A 25368-nucleotide genomic window follows, 5' to 3' on the forward strand; every position below is an offset into this window, starting at 1 on the left:
GTACTGAGTAAAGGCTCTGAATACTTATGTAAATGCAATCTTTTTTTTCTATATATAAATTAGCAAACATTTCTTAACTGTTTTTGCTTTGTCATTATGGGTATTGTGTGAAAGCTTGATGAGGGGGAAAAAAACAATTTAATAATTTTAGAATAAGACTATAATGTAACAAAATGTGGAAAAAGTAGGCAGTAGATTGAAGGCACTGTAGACCCACAACTGTGTATGAATGACATACTCTGTGGCGCCCGTATGGCCTAATGGTAACACTCCCAGCAGTATTCAAACAGTACATGTTACAACTCCAATGTTCGGCACTGTCTATACTATAAATAGAGCTTGAGAAAATAAGTATCGTAAGGTTGGTGGAATTCCATTCGTCTTTAAAAGAGAAAACAAATGAAATAATATTGTTCGGTCAACACACCATGGGGAATTCATTTGTTTTGTCAATCAATCCTGAATTTAGTCAATTGTCACCCAATGCACATCTGCTCCACCACCACAATCTGCAAACCCCCCTGTATTGGATAATGTTCCCCCTGATCATTGTTTCCACAGCACCCTGGCCTTCCCTTGCAGACTCCATGCAAAGCAGGCAATCAGGAGCCATCTCTCTCCTTTTCCACATGGTCTTCCACTCCCTTCCCTCTCCTTCCCTCCTACCCTCCCCCCTCAGGCTCTCGCCATATGTCAAACATCACTCAAAATATGACAGCAAAAGTACATGTCACACAACCAAATTGCATGTGGAAAGTGAATGCAACATGCTACAGGTGATAAGTACAGATGTTGTCTGCCCATTGACCTGCAGGCTGGAGGGTTGGTGAGTTGTGGTGGGGTGGAGTGAATATAGATTCCTATGATAATAGGAATCTCAAACCCTCTGAAGGAGTTGTGTAACATTGTAGCAGCAAGGGGCAGGACTTCCAGTGTGACATTATGGGGAAAGAGGACTATAAATTGAGGGCCACCTCTCAGGCACCTGCAAACAAACAAGCAAGCAGCAAAGCAGAAGACGGCTGGGATAATTTGGCAAAGTGCATTTAAGGATATTCTACTTCACCGTGAGCTCTAGAAACAGACCAACAGCAACCATGTCAGCACACACCAGCCTGCTCCTTCTCATCACTGTGTGTGTGTCCATGCAGGAAGGTGAGTACTACAGCGCTATTACTATAATAAATTATCTTAGGAATTGTTATGTCTTCCACAAGCAAAAATAGACTTACTTATGTCATTGAAGTATTGAAAAATAATGGTCAAGTGTCTTCCACTGATAATTTTTTGAATGCATAACTAAATATAAAAATATCATAAAAATATTACTTTGGAATGACACACTATATAAAAAATTATGTAATTGTATTGAGGTTCTGCATCAAAAAAACACTGGCTGACTTTCTATTTAAACTAATTAATATCCCTATACAATGATGACATGGTGCAGCATTGACTACATGTTTTTATTGTCCAGAGCAATGTAAAGACTTACTCATTAGCACACTCATTATATTCAGTGACAAGATATACAAAGCAACAAAGAGACACGTTTCACCAAGCCCCGTTCCAACTGTTCCATCATCAATGAAGATTTATCGTTAAACACATTAGGACCAGTGTTACATCTCACTTCAACCTCGCTGACTAGCTCAGGGGTACACATTCTCAAATGTTGATTCTTTGGAGAACCTCTTCATCTCACACAGCAAATGGATTATCTTGTGTTTGAGTGATCTTGGTTGTGAAAAGCACCTTAAACTTGAACTTGTGAGAGCATTACAATGTTTGTTTGCTGGTTGTAGACTTATCATTGTACAGTCAGAAAATACCAGAGGCTGTGTTTCTCCATATTCTGGTCATCTCTGTATCGGGACAAATGAGATGTACTGACTCCACTGAAACACTAGTACACATTCCCTTCCTATCGAGGGACCCACTTACTTACTTATAATGGTCAATAAAGAGGTGAAATCTCCTCCAGATGTCTGTTTGCCCTTCACTATTGGCATTGGCACTCCCTTCAGAATGTTTGAACAGACAGATAACAGAGATTACAGATGATTACTAGCTTTCCACAGAAAGGATTGATTAGACTGGTGTGATCGATCATGGCAAATAGCGGAGTACCGATAATAATACATTTGTCTAGTGTCCATTTATGCTGGTGACAGGGTTGGGGAGTAAGGGATTACAAAAAACTGTAATCCGTTACATTACCAGCAAAAATATTGTAATCAGATTACAGATACTTTTGAAAAACTAGATGATTACTTTGAGAACTACTTTTAAATTCAGAATGGATGTTTGCGGAAAAAAAATCTTTGACACTTCTCTGTTTTTGTTATGCTGGTGAATGAGGACCCAAAAGCGACTTAACGAAAACAGAGTCTTTATTCCAGTTCTAGACAAAAGTGATAATCCTGGAAATATCAAGGTGAAAACAAAACAGGAAAACTGAAATCCACTCGTCAGTAGAGAGGACTGACTGGAGACTCGACCACAGACTGCAGGTTGCTTCGGGAAGGCACCGGCCGTAACAGACCTAGACACCTGCTCACACGCAGCATCTGAAGAAGGTAAAACACGACAGGGCGAGACAAGGACACAGAACAGCGAACATCATACAAGGATCCGACAAGGACAGAAGCGGAAAACAGAGGGAGAAATAGGGGCTCTAATCAGAGGGCAAAAATAGGGGACAGGTGTGAAAAGAGTAAATGAGGTAGTTAGGAGAATGAGGAACAGCTGGGAGCAGGAACGGAACGATAGAGAGAGAGAGCGAGAGAGGGAGAGAAAGAGGGAAAGAACCTAATAAGACCAGCAGAGGGAAATGAATAGAAGGGAAGCACAGAGACAAGACATGATAACCAATGACAAAACATGACAGTTTTCTCAATGACATTCAAATTGAAAAACGGCACACGTTTAAATTTGTTCCATCTGAGCGAGTGTGAACACAAGTCAAAGACCACTATGATGACACGCCGAATGTGTTTGATGGATCGCGGGAAAAGAGCAGGATCAGGCTTTTGTAGGCTACAATCTAAGCTATGCTTTCCAATGGTGCGACTGCTGTCGGCATCCAAAGATTATCCAACTTGTACGCTTGGAGGTAAGGATGACAGCAGTGGGTTAGTCTACAGTGATACAGGTATCACGTATTATTGATATCTGCATTGATGTAATTGTGACTCACAGTTCTGCTCTCTCATTTAGTTTTTTGCGTGTTATGGATTGTGATTGTTGTGGATGGCTGTTCACAAATCTAAAATGTGTATTTGAACCCAATAATGGTTGAATTCAAGAAGTTTAAGCTGCCAGTGAAAAATGCGCTCTTGCAACAGCTGCATAGCGCGGACCCCAGCCTATGGAATAAAAGTGGGGCTTTTATTGCTCAATCTAATTCAGGCGCTGATTAAAAGATAAATCAAATCCATAGGCCTAAGGGACACATGCTCAAACTCGCACACTTTTGATAGACTTAAAGGGGCAATCTGTAGTTGCTCCATCCATTTTTGGACAGATAAATGATATATATCTATCCATCTATTATTGAGGAATATAACTTATAAATGCCCCATGAGCTTAGTTCAAATGTCACACTCCAATGAGAAACCAAAATATAAGCTTGTTTTTCTCCAATGCTTGTAAACATTGTAAATGTAATCAAACACTGTATAGCCTCATAACATGGTTAAAACAATACTCTTGATATCATGGATGGTCAGTCCTTGCATCCACAGCTCTGTCTGTTAATCTGAGAGTGATTACATTTCTCCAGGCCCATCCCTCAGCTTTTTACCAAAATAGAACGTGACCGTTTTGATATTGTTTCATCTGTGGATTTGCCCTTTAAACAGCTGCATATTATCAAGTGTCACCATCGAAGTGTCACCAACAAAAAGGTCAACAATAGAAAATAGAAAATGCAGCATATTGCATGAATTTTTCACATGTAAATAGCACTTTTCAGTAGCGCTCAAAACATGCCATGTAATGAGGGCAGCATTTACTTTTCAACTCGAATCAATGAGCCCAATCAGTACTCCATGACAACAAAATCATAAACAACAGAGTAGGCCTGGCTAATACATCCTTAGCTTTGGGGTTATGCTCAGGTAAAACAATTTGGCTAATCAATACTTACCATGTTTCCAAGTCCTATTCTTGAAGATCAAGGGGTATAACATTTATTGGAATAACTGGAATTCTGAATGACTTTGGTTTTTAATGTAAAGACATAATTGAATCATATTATTATTTGTAGCTGAAAGCAGAAGCCTACATAACGAACCCATAAAGTAAAATGTTACATCCATATATGGCCAGCTATGTAAACTTTAACATTGATTTATCCTGCAATAGATGTCGTTCAATTGGTAACATACATTTTTGTCTTCTTCTAATGCCTCTTAAGGGGAAAGTAATCTAAAAGTAATGGAATGTAATCAGAATGAGTTACTGAGTTTGGGTAATCCAAAAGTTATGTTACTGTTAACAATTTTGGGCAGGTAACTAGTAACTGTAAAGGATTATGTTTAGAATGTAACCTACCCAACCCTGGCTGGTGGATTGTACGGTCTTGGATTGCTTTCTCAGCTATATCCTTCTGTCTGTCATGTAGGATTTGGACTTCCACTGTCAGAGAGGCCTAAGTCCAGTGATCTGGCTCCACCTCACAGAGTGCGGACCAAACGCTGTGCCTGCAACAACCAGCTGGACTCTGAATGCCACTACTTTTGCCATCTCGACATCATCTGGGTCAACACACCAAGGTGGGCAAACACACCTCACAGAAATATATGCATTCACAGAGTGAAACAACATGCTCATACACTTACTTACACTAACACACCATTAAAGACGTAAAACAAATACCTACTCAGCTTTGCAGACATATACTTGAGCAATTCACTTATGTGGGTCAATTACGTCACAGTGTGATGATATCAACATTAATATTTGCACCGTTTTTTAAACGAAGGTTGAAAGTCATGCATCCTCCGATACACAACCCAACCAAGCCGCACTGCTTCTTAACACAACGTGCAACACTCCCCAATTGGTATCAATATGACATTATTCTGGCAATCATCCCTGTCTTGCAACACCCCAATTGGTATCAATATGACATTATTCTGGCAATCATCCCTGTCTTGCAACACTGCATTGTATTAATGCCAAGGAACAAAGTCTATAAACATTGTGGTTATATCTTTTTTTTATTTTATTATTATTATTATTATTTTTTAAATTTTACCCCTTTTTCTCCCCAATTTCGTGGTATCCAATTGTTGTAGTAGCTACTATCTTGTCTCATCGCTACAACTCCCGTACGGGCTCGGGAGAGACGAAGGTTGAAAGTCATGCGTCCTCCGATACACAACCCAACCAAGCCGCACTGCTTCTTAACACAGCGCGCATCCAACCCGGAAGCCAGCCGCACCAATGTGTCGGAGGAAACACCGAGCAACAGAGCCTGGGCGCGAGCCCAGGGACTGATGGCACAGCTGGCGCTGCAGTACAGCGCCCTTATCCACTGCGTCACCCGGGAGGCCCCCTTGTGGTTATATCTTGAGAGTGACTGAGCAAACTGATATTCCCTTTCTCTCTTTCCCTTTCTGTAGTAAGACCACTGTTTACGGCTTGGGCAGCGCTCTGTCACGTCGCCGTAGGTCTGCCGGTCGCTGTGTGTGTGCCGACTCTGACGACCACATCTGCACCAGCTTCTGTCAGGACAGGTGAGTTGGGGTCAAAACAATGGCCAAGACACTATCACATACACCACCACCGCAGACAGACAGACAGGCGGACAGACAGATACTCAGAGACTGTGGAATGTTCTAGTTGTATTAGTTAGCCATTTGAGTACACAGAACAAGAGGGACTCTCTGTTGAAGCTCTTCAAGGTGTGGTCTGAGAGCATAGCTCACTTCTCTGGGATTCTATTATTAGCTTGAGGGAGTGTTGTTGTGTGTGTCACACAGGCGTTCCCTCTCGTGGTGGAATGAATCTGCACCACAATGTTACGGAGTGCCAGAAGGGGCAGTGTAATCCCAGGCTGTGTAATCCCCACTGCATGTTTTGATTGGCTCAAAAGGGAGAGGGGAGTGAAGTGTCTAGGAGTCTCAAGAATTGAAGGCTGAATTTGGGATTAATGGTTCCTAAGGATGATAAAGAAACAAATACTGGCACCTGGAGACACCCAGAGACTCAATGCAACTCATTGTTCCTCATTCTAGCGTGCAATCTGTAACGCTACACGCTTGGATAGAGCCGTTAGACATTATATTGTAAAGACATTATTGTTTGGTCTATGACCTTGATGTCAGTAAAACTTTTAGTGTACAATAAAGTTGTCTTTAGATTGCCAAATTGGCAAAAAAAAGAGGCAACAGTTCTTTACACACCTGATTCTTTGATCAAAGGTATTGTGAGAATTCACTGATCTGAGTTTGTTTGAAGGGTATCTGCAGTGCCTTCAGAAAGCATTCATACCCCTTGACTTTTTCAACTTTTTGTTGTGTTACAGCCTGAATTCAAAATGGATTCAAAATAAATAAAATCACACATCTACACACATTACCCCATAATGACAAAGGAAAAACATGTTTTTAGAGAATTGTGCAAATTTATTGAAAATGAAATAAAGAAATATATCATTTACATAAGTATTCACACCCCTGAGTCAATACTTTGTAGAAGCACCTTTGGCAGCGATTACACCTCTGAGTCCCTAAGAGCTTTCCACACCTGGATTGTGCAACATTTGTCCAGTATTATTGTCAAAATTCTTCAAACTCTGTCAAATTGGCATTTTCAGGTCTTGCCATAGATTTTCAAGCAGATTTAAGTCTAAACGGTAACTTGGCCACATTCCCTGTCTTCTTATTAACCAACTCCAGTGTAGAAATGGCCTTGTGTTTTCGGTTATTCTCCTGCTGAAAGGTGAATTAATCTACCTGTGTCTGGTGGAAAGCAGACTGAACTAGGATTTCCTCTAAGATATTGCATGGGCTTAGCTCTGTAGGCCAGTCTGCCCACATCTCTCTCTCATCTTGTGTGCAGCTCAGATAACTCTTCACCCAGAGCTCAATTAAGAGCTCCCCAACCTTTTGACTTTCCTTAATGAGCTTGAAACAGCTGTTTGCTATTCTGGTTTTCAAATGAAGCATTAGCTGTACACATAATTATTTCATATTATACCACAAGATGACCGTTGTTATTATGTTGCTGACCAGTGTCTCTTTCCTCCAAAGATCTATGGTCAGAGCCTCTGAGAGAGCCAGGGGATGGGCCTTTCCACCCAGGAAGGAAGCAGCCAGGGCCCCTGGGCTTAATGAGCGCTAAACGACATTGTGTGGCAGACAGTGAGGAGTGAAGAGCGAGTACCAGAACAAATGACACTCTAACATTGAGAGGAGCAGAACAAAGGGCTGCTGATAGAGAGATGTGTCACATGCAGGAAGGCCACAGACCGGTGGGACTGCCTGTCTGTTTGTTGTTTTGCACCCATAAGGAGAGGTTGGAAAGCAAAATGGGACAGAGGCCTGAAGACAGAGAATAGACACTAGTTCCAAACCTTGAGGGATGGATCAGGCATGATACATAGAGGGTATTTGTGCAGCAAAATGTTTGTTAGGGCCAGGAGGGACAAGGATGGTCCATGCTACTGGCAAACTCTGGCCAGGTAGCCGTAGAGGAATGAACACTTGATGTGTTTATGCTGGTTGTCTGTGTTCAAAACAGTGGCAGACCATTGCTGTCAAGATGGAAAGAATGTAACAGGGAGAATATGACTGATACGATCATCAAAATTATGTACGAGATAGCCACTGTGTTTTTCTCATTATTTTGCCAAACATATTTAATCTCTCCTTTATTTGATTTGTATAATAACAACATATTATGATTGCCATGCAGGTTATTCATCAAGGAAAATGACTGAGGTCATTTAAAGGTGCAATGTTTAGGATTATACACTGAGTGTACAACACATTAAGAATACCTTCCTAATATTGAGTTGTAAAGTTGATTGGATGTCCTTTGGGTGGTGGACCATTCTTGATACACACAGGAAACTGTTGAGTGTGAAAATCCCAGCAGCGTTACAGTTCTTGACACAAACCGGTGAGCCTAGCACCTATTACCATACCCTGTCCAAAGGCACTCGGATTGGCACACATACACAATCCATGTCTCAGATGTGTCAAGGCCTAAAAATCCTTATTTAACCTGTCTCCTCCCCTTCATCTGCACTGATTGAAGTGAATTTAACAAGTGACATCAATAAGAGATCATAGCTTTCACCTTGATTCACCTGGTCAGTTTATGCAATGGAAAGAGCAGGTGTCCTTAATGTTTTGTACACTCAGTGTGTATGTGTGTATGGTTGGGTGGGTCAGGTGGGTGGGTGGGAGTAAAAAATACATAACATTGAAACATACGGTACATTGTTGTATTAAATTGATTTCGACCACTTTTGTATTCAGTGACTGTGTGAAGCAGTGTGTAATAATAAACAAATGAATAGTTGAATTATACAAAATATTTGCCAGACTCTCCTTATTTGACTGCGTTGACTAGATGATGAACTCTACGTTTACCTACAACACAGTGTAATAGTTCCATTATAAATATTCTGATGGGTCAAGGAGTGCAGGCGGAATGGAGTTGTCAGTCTTCTTTGGTTTATAACCCTGCATTGCACCCAAGTCATGTGGCCGATTCTCCTGTGTTATTGTGTTTTTTAAACTTTAATTTTACCTTTATAGGCAAGTCAGTTAAGAAAAAATTCTAATTTTCAATGACAGCCTAGGAACAGTGGGTTAACTGCCTGTTCAGGGGCAGAACAGCAGATTTTGTAACTTGTCAGCTCGAGGATTTGAACTTGCAACCTTGCGGTTACTAGTCCAACGCTCTAACCACTAGGCTACCCTGCCGCCCCAGATACAGAACACGTCTAGCCCATGGGATAAGAGACAGGAAGCATATTCAGTCAAACAAGTTGCCTGTTTTTTCCCCCCTGGTGTATACTTAGATCAATAACTGGGACAGAAAGGGAAAAACCTAATAAGCAATGACTGAGCACTTTGAATTTACGGAATCATATAAATCATTATCACTCCACATCATACTGTATGTAAAAAGTAACTTTAGAGTTGTGTGAAGAGTGAACATTATTATGAGAACTCCCTGCACTGCATGCAGGAATAGGTGAGATTACATAGTTTAGAAATGGCCTATTCAATGTACAGTATGTGACTGTTCATTTGGCAGGGGTGTAGAACAACATTTTGAACTGACACCAAGCCACTGAATCTCACCAGAATGTGAAACGTTGAAAGGATACTGTAGAAATTAGCTTATGATGTAACACGTCTGTAGTGAGGAAGAAAATGCTGTAATATATGGTACATTTTAGCTCTCCAATAGACCTATACAATTAGGATTTTCTATTCACTTTACTAGGAAGCAAACCCTCACATGCTGATGTATGCCACATGGAGCAAATGATCGAGAAATATGATTTTTCTGTTTGTGTATAGTATTTTCAACTTCTCCCAGTCTCTCAAGCCAATGCAAACACTGCTCTTAGTTCAAACGGAGGCCCAAGGTAGATACATGTCCAAGGAATTCAAAACCTCCAATTAATACAAATAAAAAAGATTTTCCCTTCAAAAGCAGGCCAGTTTCTGTTGTCATAAGGATTTCATGGCACATTTCCTTTGACCAAATGTGTCATTGCGGTAGTGTCCTGCACCCCCCATTCTTAGTTACCATGACCCCTCGCTGACCTGTAGGATATAGGCCTATTGCTGAGACGATGAGTAACACTGGGAATCGTCTTACTGGGGTTTTTAATGAGATGACTTTCAAGTAATCTATCTCCCCTTTGGCAGTGTGATGCAATCAGCCCCATTCCTGTCATACTTGTTGTCATACATCTACTGCAGAGTACCCCTGCGGCCAGGCTCTCCAGACAGGCCCCAACATAGTCTTCCTTCCATCAAGAGCAGGGCCGGGTGCCATTTCCTCATGTCACCACAACGACAATAGATCAGAGGGCAACAAGATCACACCATGTCCCATAATATACTCTTATACTGTACATTGTTGTAAATATTTTTCACCCTATTGGGAGAATTCTAATAAGTCGTAAAATGGCCAATTTCTTAGCAATGTTACAATTAGTCTGGATTCATTGTATGACTTGTGTGAATGTAACATGTATATTTCTCCATTATGAATTGTTGATCCACCTACAGTTCTGCAACTGAAATCTATCCTCTGCCAAAACCCTGCTCAATTTAAAGTAACCTGCTATGCTCAAACCTGTTCTACTGCAACAAGGGTCACAAAACTCAGATCATTTTAATTCCTGTAATTCTGAAAGTGACGCAGGAAGTGTTTAAAATGTACCCTGGATATTTGATTACCAGTGTTACTCATCGGCTGGGTAAACCTTCCGGTTTGCTATGTAATGGTGTTGGATTATGAGACTATGAAATATACTTATTCATGTCACTGAGGGAGAGAGGGAACTGTATAACATTTACTTTCTGTCCAGATATGTTATTGTTAGCCATCAGGGATCCTATGGAAGGAGAAAAGACATAGTCTGGTACGAGTCAGCATGACAGCCGTGAGTTGGGGAGGTGTGAACACTTTGGGGCAGAGGTCAGGTCAGATGAAGAACAGGTATCACTAAGGTTCTGTCTAGCAACAGAGATGCATTGGCTGTTCAGATGTGGAGGAGGAGACTCAGAGTAGGAGAAGGGTTAAATATCAGTGCTTGTGTGAATATGTATTTTGTCTTATGCAGCTGTATCGATTCAATTGGTGAATAAACTTGGTTTGTGCTTTATTAAGCGTCCGTGAGTTTTAATAGGTTAATTAGAACCTAACAATGGTCATATTGGTTCTACACAGAAAAACAGGATGCTTTCTCCCATTCCTTTTCATCCAAAGTTGAGGGAGAAATTACAGGAAGTAGCAGGCTAGTTATTGGTCAATGAGAGGAAGTGATATGAAGTAGCGGAGGGTTGATAATGAGGTGAGTAATGTTTTCTCCCCATTTGGCTGTTGCCAAGGTGCACTTTTGTCATACCCCAATACGATCTGTAAGCAAAATTATCCAACAATATTTATATATGAAAACAGCATGCCACTCAATGGGTATAGTTTATGTTAACCCACTTCTACATTCTATTCATTAGTAACAATGAACAGCTATACTGTGACCTTGTGAAGTGATTTCCTATGAGAACCTGCATCGTGGATTTTAAATCAGCTGGCAGCAGAATCTTGCATCTGTCTGTGCCTCTACTGGGCTGGCTAAACTTTATCCATGGTGCTGTAAGTCTCTAAAGGGCCTACTGTATAAGCCAGACTTCAAACTGCAGACGCTCACATCACTTTCATCCTTCCTGTGTTCAGTTAGCCTAAACTGACAAGAGGAGATAATGCATTGATTGAAGACTATTCTAAGATATTGCGTTCTGAGAGAAGTAAATTACTAGCTTACCTCAAAAGTTACTGAGCTGACATTATTTCCAACATTTCGGTTTGAGGAGATATGTTGGTATAGTTGGTTCATGCTCTTTTGTTCACTTGATTTATTATTGCCACTAATATCAATGTGTCACTCTTACATTCTACAACCTAATGTACCATCAAACCTAATGTTCAAGGAATTAATCAAAAAATGTATTATAATGTACTTGTTCAAGTATGTACAAGAAATAAGGGTACATTATCACGTAAGTCATCCACTCTAGTATGTCAGTACATTAGTAAATTAATGAATTATGTGAATATGTAACTCGCGGGGTACGAAAATCAAATGCAGCCTTGTTAAGGCTTGCAGTCGCTTACAACTACAGTGCATTAATAAATCAAGTGAAGCGTATGCAGTTTGTTCATTCTTCACAACTCATTTGATATTAGAGCCAAAATGATTCACATCGCTGCAGACAGTGGGTCAGGAGGGCACACACACAGGCGTAGAAAGTCTGTATAGTTCTGTAACTGATGATATAACAATTTGTCAGCATTCCAATACCAAGCATTCCAATGAAGTAATGTCAGATAGATGATCGTGTCAGATTGTCCTTTTCAAAGAGGTCTTTCATATCGGTTAGGAAATGAGGAGAAAATGTAAGATAATGTTTCATCCTAATGTAGTCAGTCATCTCTTTCAGAATGAGATTCTGAAAGAAATTGTGGCATGAAGGTTCATCATGGGAAAATGATGAATGTTTCATGACTGCAATGATGAGATAGAAAACAGTGACAAACTATTGGTAATCATTTTAGATCCTCCAATATAATCTGGTTTCAAAGCTTGGATAAGGGAGCCTGCAGTAAAAGAAAATGGTGATATTTTTGTAACAGCTTGTATACATTTTACATGCCAGCGTACATACAATATATGGACACACCAGTTTGCCTGACTCTGTGAGACTAGTATACAATACACACAGTATAGAGTGTACAGTTGGCTATCCGCCTCTTATCCAACCCCAGACAACCTCTGTAACTCTTTGCCTTTTACATGGTGGTCTCCAAAACAGGAAGGGCTGTTTCCTCAACAACCCAAACCAACAAAGTTACTTTTGCCCCCGTTCTACTCCCCCGGATAAATGCCTCGCACTCCTATTGTCCCCGATTTGGCTGCTTTGCAAAGCGACCCCAATAACCCCATAGAAAATCTTCTGTAGCTGCACAAGTGCACTTGTTGTCCCTGTGACTGGGTTGACGATGGTTGAATTACAGTAGGTCAGTCATCAGTGCAGAGTATTTAGAAAGGCGGTATCCAGTTGCTATGTCTTTCAGATGACTGTGTGATCTTGCTCTCTGTAACCAATGTGAGTAAGACTGAGAGAAGACTTATAAAATTACAATACAAATTCAAACCAGTTTAATTAAGACCCTTAAAACCCTACTGTATAATTTCAGTGTTTGACCTGATGGGGCATTGGTAGGTGTCGCAGTATGGTGATGACTCCATCCTGCTGTGTAATGGGCTCTTGGACACTTGTGCCATATTACTTACACAAATCTAGAACCTCCAGATATGCAAACTGTCATGTTTTGTCTTATATTGTCTTGTCATTATGCTTTCCCTTCTGTTCGTTTCCCCCTGCTGGTCTTATTAGGTTCGTTCCCTTTTTCTATCCCTCTCTCTCTCCCTCCCTCTCTCTCCTCTCTCTATCGTTCCGTTCCTGCTCCCAGCTGTTCCTCATTCTCCTACTCACTCATTTAGTCTTTCCACACCTGTTCCCTATCTTGCCCTCTGATTAGAGTCCCTATTTCTCCCCTTGTTTTCCGTTTCTGTCCTGTCGGATCCTTGTATATTGTTCGCCGTGCTGTGTCTTTGTCTCGCCCTGTCGTGTCTTGTTTCCCTCAGATGCTGCGTGTGAGCAGGTGTCTGAGTCTGCTACGGTCGGTGCCTTCCCGAGGCAACCTACAGTTTATGGTCGAGTCTCCAGTCTGTCGTCGTCACTACGAGTGGAATTAGTTTTTTATGTTTTGTTTTCTGCTCCGATTTGTCTAGGAGTATTGCCTATTTCCTTTACTGGAACAAAGACTCTGTTTTCGCCAAGTCGCTTTTGGGTCCTCATTCACCTGCATAACAGAAGGATCCGACCAAAGAATGGACCCAGCGACTACAGATGCTCGTAACACTGCCGTCGAGATCCAAGGAGCCATGCTCTGCAGACACGAGCAGGAATTGTCTGCTGCTCGTCATGCCGTGGAGAACCTGGCCGCTCAGGTTTCCGACCTCTCTGGACAGTTCCAGAGTCTTCGTCTCGTGCCACCTGTTACTTCCTGGTCTGCCGAGCCTCCGGAACCTAGGGTTAATAACCCACCTTGTTACTCCGGGCAGCCCACGGAGTGCCGCTCCTTTCTCACCCAGTGTGATATTGTGTTCTCTCTCCAACCCAACACATACTCTAGAGAGAGCTCGGGTTGCTTACGTCATATCACTCCTTACTGGCCGGGCTCGAGAGTGGGGCACAGCTATCTGGGAGGCAAGGGCTGATTGTTCTAACAATTACCAGAACTTTAAAGAGGAGATGATTCGGGTTTTTGATCGTTCAGTTTTTGGTAGGGAGGCTTCTAGGGCCCTGGCTTCCCTATGTCAAGGTGATCGATCCATAACGGATTACTCTATAGAGTTTCGCACTCTTGCTGCCTCTAGTGACTGGAACGAGCCGGCGCTGCTCGCTCGTTTTCTGGAGGGACTCCACGCAGAGGTTAAAGATGAGATTCTCTCCCGGGAGGTTCCTTCCAGTGTGGACTCTTTGATTGCTCTCGCCATCCGCATAGAACGACGGGTAGATCTTCGTCACCAAGCTCGTGGAAGAGAGCTCGCGTTAACGGTGTTTCCCGCTCCGCATCGCAACCATCTCCCTCCTCTGGCTCAGAGACTGAGTCCATGCAGCTGGGAGGTATTCGCATCTCGACTAAGGAGAGGGAACGGAGGATCACCAACCGCCTGTGCCTCTATTGCGGACTTGCTGGACATTTTGTCAATTCATGTCCAGTAAAAGCCAGAGCTCATCAGTAAGCGGAGGGCTACTGGTGAGCGCTACTACTCAGGTCTCTCCATCAAGATCCTGTACTACTATGTCGGTCCATCTACGCTGGACCGGTTCGGGTGCTACATGCAGTGCCTTGATAGACTCTGGGGCTGAGGGTTGTTTTATGGACGAAGTATGGGCTCGGAAACATGACATTCCTTTCAGACAGTTAGAGAAGCCTACGCCCATGTTCGCCTTAGATGGTAGTCATCTCCCCAGTATCAGATATGAGACACTACCTTTAACCCTCACAGTATCTGGTAACCACAGTGAGACTATTTCCTTTTTGATTTTTCGTTCACCTTTTACACCTGTTGTTTTGGGTCATCCCTGGCTAGTATGTCATAATCCTTCTATTAATTGGTCTAGTAATTCTATCCTATCCTGGAACGTTTCTTGTCATGTGAAGTGTTTAATGTCTGCTATCCCTCCCATTTCTTCTGTCCCCACTTCTCAGGAGGAACCTGGCGATTTGACAGGAGTGCCGGAGGAATATCATGATCTGCGCACGGTCTTCAGTCGGTCCAGAGCCAACTCCCTTCCTCCTCACCGGTCGTATGATTGTAGTATTGATCTCCTTCCGGGGACCACTCCTCCTCGGGGTAGACTATACTCTCTGTCGGCTCCCGAACGTAAGGCTCTCGAGGATTATTTGTCTGTGTCTCTTGACGCCGGCACCGTAGTGCCTTCTTCCTCCCCTGCCGGGGCGGGGTTTTTTTTTGTTAAGAAGAAGGACGGTACTCTGCGCCCCTGCGTGGATTATCGAGGGCTGAATGACATAACGGTTAAGAATCGTTATCCGCTTCCCCTTATGTCATCAGCCTTCGAGATTCTGCAGGGAGCCAGGTTCTTTACTAAGTTGTACCTTCGTAACGCTTACCATCTCGTGCGCATCAGAGAGGGGGACGAGTGGAAAACGGCGTTTAACACTCCGTTAGGGCATTTTGAGTACCGGGTTCTGCCGTTTGGTCTCGCCAATGCGCCAGCTGTTTTTCAGGCATTAGTTAATGATGTTCTGAGAGACATGCTGAACATCTTTGTTTTTGTCTACCTTGACGATATCCTGATTTTTTCACCGTCACTCGAGATTCATGTTCAGCACGTTCGACGTGTACTCCAGCGCCTTTTAGAGAATTGTCTCTACGTGAATGAAGGCTGAGAAGTGCTCTTTTCATGTCTCCTCCGTCACTTTTCTCGGTTCTGTTATTTCCGCTGAAGGCATTCAGATGGATCCCGCTAAGGTCCAAGCTGTCAGTGAGTGGCCCGTTCCAAGGTCACGTGTCGAGTTGCAGCGCTTTCTAGGTTTCGCTAATTTCTATCGGCGTTTCATTCGTAATTTCGGTCAAGTTGCTGCCCCTCTCACAGCTCTTACTTCTGTCAAGACGTGTTTTAAGTGGTCCGGTTCCGCCCAGGGAGCTTTTGATCTTCTCAAAGAACGTTTTACGTCCGCTCCTATCCTCGTTACTCCTGACGTCACTAAACAATTCATTGTCGAGGTTGACGCTTCAGAGGTAGGCGTGGGAGCCATTCTATCCCAGCGCTTCCAGTCTTACGATAAGGTTCATCCTTGCGCTTATTTTTCTCATCGCCTGTCGCCATCGGAACGCAACTATGATGTGGGTAACCGCGAACTGCTCGCCATCCGCTTAGCCCTAGGCGAATGGCGACAGTGGTTGGAGGGGGCGACCGTTCCTTTTGTCGTTTGGACAGACCATAAGAACCTTGAGTACATCCGTTCTGCCAAACGACTTAATGCACGTCAAGCTCGTTGGGCGTTGTTTTTCGCTCGTTTCGAGTTTGTGATTTCTTACCGTCCGGGTAGTAAGAACACCAAGCCTGATGCCTTATCCCGTCTCTTTAGTTCTTCTGTGGCTTCTACTGATCCCGAGGGGATTCTTCCTTATGGGCGTGTTGTCGGGTTGACAGTCTGGGGAATGGAAAGACAGGTTAAGCAAGCACTCACGCACACTGCGTGGCCGCGCGCTTGTCCTAGTAACCTTCTTTTCGTTCCTGTTTCTACTCGTCTGGCTGTTCTTCAGTGGGCTCACTCTGCCAAGTTAGCTGGTCATCCCGGCGTTCGAGGTACTCTTGCTTCTATTCGCCAGCGCTTTTGGTGGCCAACTCAGGAGCGTGACATGCTCCGTTTCGTGGCTGCTTGTTCAGACTGCGCGCAGACTAAGTCAGGTAACTCTCCTCCTGCCGGTCGTCTCAGACCGCTTCCCATTCCTTCTCGACCATGGTCTCACATCGCCTTAGACTTCATTACCGGTCTGCCTTTGTCTGCGGGGAAGACTGTGATTCTTACGGTTGTCGATAGGTTCTCTAAGGCGGCACATTTCATTCCCCTCGCTAAGCTTCCTTCCGCTAAAGGAGACGGCACAAATCATCATCGAGAATGTGTTCAGAATTCATGGCCTCCCGTTAGACGCCGTTTCAGACAGAGGTCCGCAATTCACGTCACAGTTTTGGAGGGAGTTCTGTCGTTTGATTGGTGCGTCCGTCAGTCTCTCTTCCGGGTTTCATCCCCAGTCTAACGGTCAAGCAGAAAGGGCCAATCAGACGATTGGTCGCATACTACGCAGCCTTTCTTTTAGAAACCCTGCGTCTTGGGCAGAACAGCTCCCCTGGGCAGAATACGCTCACAACTCGCTTCCTTCGTCTGCTACCGGGTTATCTCCGTTTCAGAGTAGTCTGGGTTACCAGCCTCCTCTGTTCTCATCCCAGCTTGCCGAGTCCAACGTTCCCTCCACTCAAGCGTTTGTCCAACGTTGTGAGCGCACCTGGAGGAGGGTGAGGTCTGCACTTTGCCGTTACAGGGCACAGACTGTGAGAGCCGCCAATAAACGTAGGATTAAGAGTCCTAGGTATTGTTGCGGCCAGAGAGTGTGGCTTTCCACTCGTAACCTTCCCCTTACGACAGCTTCTCGTAAGTTGACTCCGCGGTTCATTGGTCCGTTCCGTGTCTCCCAGGTCGTCAATCCTGTCGCTGTGCGACTGCTTCTTCCGCGACATCTTCGTCGCGTCCATCCTGTCTTCCATGTCTCCTGTGTCAAGCCCTTTCTTCGCACCTCCGTTCGTCTCCCCCCCCCCCGTCCTTGTCGAGAGCGCACCTATTTACAAGGTACGTAGGATCATGGACATGCGTTCTCGGGGACGGGGTCACCAATACTTAGTGGATTGGGAGGGTTACGGTCCTGAGGAGAGGAGTTGGGTTCCGTCTCGGGACGTGCTGGACCGTTCGCTGATTGATGATTTCCTCCGTTGCCGCCAGGATTCCTCCTCGAGTGCGCCAGGAGGCGCTCGGTGAGTGGGGGGGGTACTGTCATGTTTTGTCTTATATTGTCTTGTCATTATGCTTTCCCTTCTGTTCGTTTCCCCCTGCTGGTCTTATTAGGTTCGTTCCCTTTTTCTATCCCTCTCTCTCTCCCTCCCTCTCTCTCCTCTCTCTATCGTTCCGTTCCTGCTCCCAGCTGTTCCTCATTCTCCTACTCACTCATTTAGTCTTTCCACACCTGTTCCCTATCTTGCCCTCTAATTAGAGTCCCTATTTCTCCCCTTGTTTTCCGTTTCTGTCCTGTCGGATCCTTGTATATTGTTCGCCGTGCTGTGTCTTTGTCTCGCCCTGTCGTGTCTTGTTTCCCTCAGATGCTGCGTGTGAGCAGGTGTCTGAGTCTGCTACGGTCGGTGCCTTCCCGAGGCAACCTACAGTTTATGGTCGAGTCTCCAGTCTGTCCTCGTCACTACGAGTGGAATTAGTTTTTTATGTTTTGTTTTCTGCTCCGATTTGTCTAGGAGTATTGCCTATTTCCTTTACTGGAATAAAGACTCTGTTTTCGCCAAGTCGCTTTTGGGTCCTCATTCACCTGCATAACACAAACACTAACTAGAAACCAATGTCCAATTCCAAACCAACCCTGCTCTAAAGTTTGATTTATAATTGGGCACAAAATATTAGTTGCCGGGGAGAAGGGGTTTTAAAGACAAGTAAGGAAATTAACAGTCTATTTCAGTCAATATTTTATTACTTGCAAATGAACATTCACAGCCAATTCATTCAAATATTCACCAGAAAGCAAACTCAGAAAAAAATATACAAATATTTACATGCTTGAAAACGTTACTTACAATACAAGACAGTAGTTACCTGTGCTATATACAGTTGAAATCGGAAGTTTTACATACACTTAGGTTGGTGTAACGATTCTCGTTGGTGGAAGGAGAGGATGACCAAAATGCAGCGTGGTTAGTGTTCGTCATATTTTAATTGAACAAACTGAACACTACACAAAATAACAACGAAGAGAAAACAAAACAGTTCTGCCAGGTGAACAGACACTAAACAGAAATTAAACACCCACAACCAAAATGGGGAAAACAGGCTACCTAAGTATGATTCTCAATCAGAGACGAACGACACCTGCCTCTGATTGAGAACCATAATAGGCCAAACACATAGAAATATAACAACCTAGAAAAAGGAACATAGACTACCCACCCCAACTCACGCCCTGACCAACCTAACACAAAGGCATAAAAAAGGAACTAAGGTCAGAACGTGAGAGTTGAAGTCATTAAAACTCGTTTTTCAACCACTCCACAAATTTCTTGTTAACAAACTATAGTTTTGACAAGTCGGTTAGGACATTTACTTTGTGCATGACACAAGTAATTTTTCCAACAATTGTTTACAGACAGATCATTTCACTTATAATTCACTGTATCACAATTCCAGTGGGTCAGAAGTTTACATACACCATGTTGACTGTGCCTCTAAACAGCTTGGAAAATTCCAGAAAAGTATGTCATGGCCTTAGAAGCTTCTGATAGGCTAATTGACATAATTTGAGTCAATTGAGGTGTACCTGTGAATGTATTTCAAGGCCTACCTTAATGTTAATGTTCAGTGCCTCTTTTGCTTGACATCATGGGAAATCAGCCAAGACCTCAGAAAAAAATTGTAGACCTCCACAAGTCTGGTTCATCTTTGGAAGCAATTACCAAAGGCCTGAAGGTACCACGTTCATCTGTACAAACAATAGTACGCAAGTATAAACACCACACAGCCGTCATACTGCTCAGGAAGGAGATGCATAGAGATGAACGTACTTTGGTGCGAAAAGTGCAAATCAATCCCATAACAAGAGCAAAGGACCTTGTGAAGATGCTGGAGGAAGCAGGTACAAAAGTATCTATATCCACAGTGAAACGAGTCCTGTATCGACATAACCTATTATATACCTATAAGGGCTACGTCCCTTCCGTCTTCAAGAGAGCGAGAGTTGCACCCCTTCTGAAAAAACCTACACTCGATCCCTCCGATGTCAACAACTACAGACCAGTATCCCTTCTTTCTTTTCTCTCCAAAACTCTTGAACGTGCCGTCCTTGGTCAGCTCTCCCGCTATCTCTCTCAGAATGACCTTCTTGATCCAAATCAGTCAGGTTTCAAGACTAGTCATTCAACTGAGACTGCTCTTCTCTGTATCACGGAAGCGCTCCGCACCGCTAAAGCTAACTCTCTCTCCTCTGCTCTCATCCTTCTAGACCTATCGGCTGCCTTCGATACTGTGAACCATCAGATCCTCCTCTCCACCCTCTCCGAGTTGGGCATCTCCGGCGCGGCCCACGCTTGGATTGCGTCCTACCTGACAGGTCGCTCCTACCAGGTGGCGTGGCGAGAATCTGTCTCCTCACCACGCGCTCTCACCACTGGTGTCCCCCAGGGCTCTGTTCTAGGCCCTCTCCTATTCTCGCTATACACCAAGTCACTTGGCTCTGTCATAACCTCACATGGTCTCTCCTATCATTGCTATGCAGACGACACACAATTAATCTTCTCCTTTCCCCCTTCTGATGACCAGGTGGCGAATCGCATCTCTGCATGTCTGGCAGACATATCAGTGTGGATGACGGATCACCACCTCAAGCTGAACTTCGGCAAGACGGAGCTGCTCTTCCTCCCGGGAAGGACTGCCCGTTCCATGATCTCGCCATCACGGTTGACAACTCCATTGTGTCCTCCTCCCAGAGCGCTAAGAACCTTGGCGTGATCCTGGACAACAAACTGTCGTTCTCAACTAACATCAAGGCGGTGGCCCGTTCCTGTAGGTTCATGCTCTACAACATCCGCAGAGTACGACCCTGCCTCACACAGGAAGCGGCGCAGGTCCTAATCCAGGCACTTGTCATCTCCCGTCTGGATTACTGCAACTCGCTGTTGGCTGGGCTCCCTGCCTGTGCCATTAAACCCCTACAACTCATCCAGAACGCCGCAGCCCGTCTAGTGTTCAACCTTCCCAAGTTCTCTCACGTCACCCCGCTCCTCCGCTCTCTCCACTGGCTTCCAGTTGAAGCTCGCATCCGCTACAAGACCATGGTGCTTGCCTACGGAGCTGTGAGGGGAACGGCACCTCAGTACCTCCAGGCTCTGATCAGGCCCTACACCCAAATAAGGGCACTGCGTTCATCCACCTCTGGCCTGCTCGCCTCCCTACCACTGAGGAAGTACAGTTCCCGCTCAGCTCAGTCAAAACTGTTCGCTGCTCTGGCTCCCCAATGGTGGAACAAACTCCCTCACGACGCCAGGACAGCGGAGTCAATCACCACCTTCCGGAGACACCTGAAACCCCACCTCTTTAAGGAATACCTAGGATAGGATAAAGTAATCCTTCTCACCCCCTCCCCCTTAAAATATTTAGATGCACTATTGTAAAGTGGTTGTTCCACTGGATGTCATAAGGTGAATGCACCAATTTGTAAGTCGCTCTGGATAAGAGCGTCTGCTAAATGACTTAAATGTAATGTAAATAACCTGAAAGGCCGCTCAGCAAGGAAAAGGCCAATGCTCCAAAACCGCCATAAAAAAAGCCAAACTACGGTTTGCAACTGTACATGGGGACAAAGATCGTACTTTTGGAGAAATGTCCTCTGGTCTGATGAAACAAAAATAGAACTGTTTGGCCATAATGACCATCATTATGTTTGGAGGAAAAAGGAGGAGGCTTACAAGCAGAACACCATCCCCACAGTGAAGCATAGGCGTGGCAGCATCATGTTGTGGGGGTGCTTTGCTGCAGGAGGGACTGGTGCAATTCACAAAATAAATGGAATCAATGAGTCAGGAAAATTATGTGGATATATTGAAGCAACATCTCAAGACATCCGTCAGGAAGTTAAAGCTTGGTCGCAAATGGGTCTTCCAAATGAACAATGACCCCAAGCATACTTCCAAAGTTGTGGTAAAATTGCTTAAGGACAACAAAGTCAAGGTATTGGAGTGGCCATCACAAAGCCCTGACCTCAATCCTATCGAAAATTTGTGGGCAGAACTGAAAAAGCGTGTGCGAGCAAGAAGACCTACAAACCTGACTAAGTTACACCAGCTCTGTCAGGAGGAATCGGCCAAAATTCACCCAACTTATTGTGGGAAGCTTGTGGAAGGCCACCCGAAACGTTTGACCCAAGTTTAAATGGTTTAAGGCAATGCTACTAAATCCTAATTGAGTGTATGTAAACTTCTGACCCACTGGGAATGTGATGAAAGAAATGAAAGCTGAAATAAATAATTCTGCCAAAAATTATTCTTACATTTCACATTCTTAAAATAAAGTGGTGATCCTAACTGACTTAAGACAGGGAATTTTTACTCTTACTGTACAGCACTTTGAGATATCAGCTGATGTACGAAGGGCTATATAAATAAATTTGATTTGATCTTATTAAATGTCAGGACTTGTGAGAAACTGAGTTTAAATGTATTTGGCTAAGGTGTATGTAAACATCCGACTTCAAGTGTACTTGCCAACCAATTTACTAACTTTCACACTGCCAATGTCTGCAAGAAAACTCATATTTAAACAAATGAAAAACATTTATTACAACATGATTAAAGTTATTTACAATAACATGCAAATGACAAGCAAAGCACCCTCACAAACGGTGGGAACCACACATGTGGAGATTATCCGTTCATCTACTCCGCATCTCTCAACGACACAGCAGTTGGAACCAAAAACCTAAAACTTGGACTCATCAGACCAACGGACAGATTTCCACCGATCTAATGTCAATTGCTCATGTTTCTTGGCCCAAGCAAGTCTCTTCTTATTATTGGTGTCCTTTAGTAGTGGTTTCTTTGCAGCAATCCGACTGTGAAGGCCTGATTCACACAGTCTCCTCTGAACAGTTGATGTTGAGATGTATCTGTTACTGTCACGTCTGCTCCAGGGCCCCCTCCCTGGTGCTCATGGTCGCCAGGCTGCTTATCATTACGTACACCTGTCACCATCTTTACGCGCGTCACGTTATTAATTACCTCCCCTATATCTGTCACTTCTTCAGTTTCTTTCCCGATTCAGCATTAATGTCGTTGTGTCCCTTGTCCAGACGCAGTTCGTGTTTTGTTTCCTGTCTGTTTATTCATTAAATATTCACCCCCTGTACTTGCTTCTCATCTCCCAGCGTCTGTCCTTACAGTTACTTGAATACTGAAGCATTTATTTGGGCTAAAAATTAAGTTATCTTCTGCATCAGAGGTAACTCTGGGTGTTTCTTTCCTGTAGCGGTCCTCATGAGGGCCAGTTTCATCATAGCACTTGACGGTTTTTGTGACTACACTTTAAGAAACTTTCAAAGTTCTTAACTTTTTCCTTATTGACTGACCTTCATGTCTTAACCCTTTCACACGTACCACTCTACAGTGGTCCCTGAAGCGTACATCACACCCGTGTGGTTAGAACGCTTAATTAGAATGCGTGTGTGTGGCCAGTGAGCTAAGTTGTAGCATTAGCAATGTCTTTCAAAAAGGAGTCAACTACTGGAGATTTTAAAAAATTCTTACAATGAGTCTGAAAGTCAGGGCGGTATTCGGACACGATTACTACAAGTTTACAGTAGATAGATGGCTAGACTAACTTATCTATCAAAACATTGTTAGCTGGCATGGCTAATTGAGTGACTGTCAGTGATTAACATAACAAGAGAAATACTGCTGATGCACATCCACATTTTGAAATTGCACCTACTATTCTATATATAAAGAATAAATTGAGACTCTGACTGAGTTCCTACAAAAAAAATTACAATTGTTTTTGGGTCGGGGGACTCCTAGCGCTTCTAGACAACCGCCTATGCTGCTTATGCCTGGAGCCAGCCCTGGTTGTCCTGCTATCCAGCTGCAGCCAGTGATTAAATCTCTGCAGCTGGCCTGGTCCCCGAACATAGACATTCCTGCCTAGATTATGACCTAATCCATTCTACCCGCTGCATACTATTATTGGTGCAAGTATATAGGAGGACCACTGGAAGAAATAATGTCTCATAACATGCAAAGGCAACCTGATACAGCACAAGAACACCTGAAACAACCTATCACAACACATATCTGTCTCTTGCCTTCACTATGTTCTGATGTTTTTCTAACACCAGGGAAGCAGATCATGTTTTGTTATGTTGGACAAAACATCTGGCTGCAGTGTTCCATCAACACCTCAGATAGACAGAGTTCTGAAGAAATAAGAAATACAGTAGTGAGCCTAACTCTACTATATTGTACCTTAATGTTGCTCTTGTTATTGTTAGGTAGAGAGAGGCATGGGAATGTTATCAGAGCAGAGGGCACATGCTCATATCTAAGGAGGTGTAATACTGTCCAATGCCTGATTACTTTATAATATCTCAATCTAAGAACAACCATCAAGCTGGAATCAGATTAATAGACTTAAAAACGCTTCTTCTTTGAGAAGGTTACATGGAAAAGTTGTTGACACATGATCGGCAATGATTTAGTCAAGTGCATAACGGGTTTCAAAATACAAGAATATGTATTCAAAAAACATCCTCCATTTAGTTCTAGCTGTGGAGAACCTATTAGAGAGTACCAACGGAGTAGTACATTTGATCAGATGTGCATGTTGTAAAGGTTAAAATATTTGTTTTCAGTAGTCATCATTGCATTCCTTTGTTAAACAAAAATCAATCATTTATTTTTAACCAAAGGAAAAACATGTATGATCTGATTTCAATTCAGTGTCCTACCAAAAACCTTCTAATAAGACACATGGCATTTAGGCAAAATATATATATACATTAAATTGTGATTATGGAAAATTATGAGTTCTGTTATACCAAAAGATATTCCCTCTGAAATCTATTATGGCCAATAAAAACACTAGTGTATTTGTTCTGCCGCAGTTTCCAGCTGATCCAACACTTTGTTTCATACTCTGTTAGTCCTTCCTGCCTTGCCTTCCCTTCACATTACATGCCCCTGGCACAAGATCATTCCTAGAGTATGACTACAACATCAAGAAAATAAGCAGCATGTTCAGGAGGCAGTAAACGATTTACTACAATTCAGCCACTAGATGAGGCTGTATGTCCAATGTAAATTGAAGTTGAAGCTTGCAGAGCGTTTACAGATTTTAGCTATTCTGTAGCCTACTTGGTCTGATTCAATCCAATGTACCTTCAATCTAAAAATTCCCTTCAATATGATAAACTGACTTAATATATATTTGTTCTATTCATGGCAACAGATAGGCTATTACAGTTGATATGACACATTCTGTATATTTGTTACATATAAAACAATTGTTTTGTTTATACAAAAGAATACAATTGTTCGACATAAAGTAAGACTTATGCCTAAACCTGCACATTCTTAGAAAAAGGGTTCAAAGCAGGTTCTGCAGTTGTCCCTGTAGGATAATCCTTTTTTTTTGGTTCAAGGTAGAAAACATTAAGTTCATAAAACGGTTCTACCTGATACCAAAAAGGGT

The 25368-nt window shown here is 43.2% G+C and overlaps 1 protein-coding gene across 1 annotated transcript; it reads left to right on the forward strand.

Moving 5' to 3' along the window:
* Positions 1-1017: 1017 nt before the first annotated feature.
* On the forward strand, positions 1018-8305 carry LOC123996950 (endothelin-2-like). The gene is made up of 4 exons (XM_046300834.1): positions 1018-1155; positions 4628-4778; positions 5631-5744; positions 7263-8305. Exons 1-4 carry the CDS (start codon positions 1098-1100, stop codon positions 7351-7353), a joined length of 414 nt encoding a protein of 137 aa, XP_046156790.1. The 5' UTR covers positions 1018-1097; the 3' UTR covers positions 7354-8305.
* The last annotated feature ends 17063 nt before the right edge of the window (positions 8306-25368 follow it).

Source organism: Oncorhynchus gorbuscha, linkage group LG15, assembly GCF_021184085.1.
Source record: "Oncorhynchus gorbuscha isolate QuinsamMale2020 ecotype Even-year linkage group LG15, OgorEven_v1.0, whole genome shotgun sequence".
In the NCBI taxonomy this organism is placed as follows: domain Eukaryota; kingdom Metazoa; phylum Chordata; class Actinopteri; order Salmoniformes; family Salmonidae; genus Oncorhynchus; species Oncorhynchus gorbuscha.

Coding starts and splice junctions, on each gene's coding strand:
- LOC123996950 (XM_046300834.1), top strand. CDS start 1,098: ATGTCAGCACACACCAGCCTGCTCCTTCTCATCACTGTGTGTGTGTCC. Junction 1,156..4,627: donor GTGTGTGTCCATGCAGGAAG/GTGAGTACTACA, acceptor TCTGTCATGTAG/GATTTGGACTTCCACTGTCA. Junction 5,745..7,262: donor ACCAGCTTCTGTCAGGACAG/GTGAGTTGGGGT, acceptor TTTCCTCCAAAG/ATCTATGGTCAGAGCCTCTG.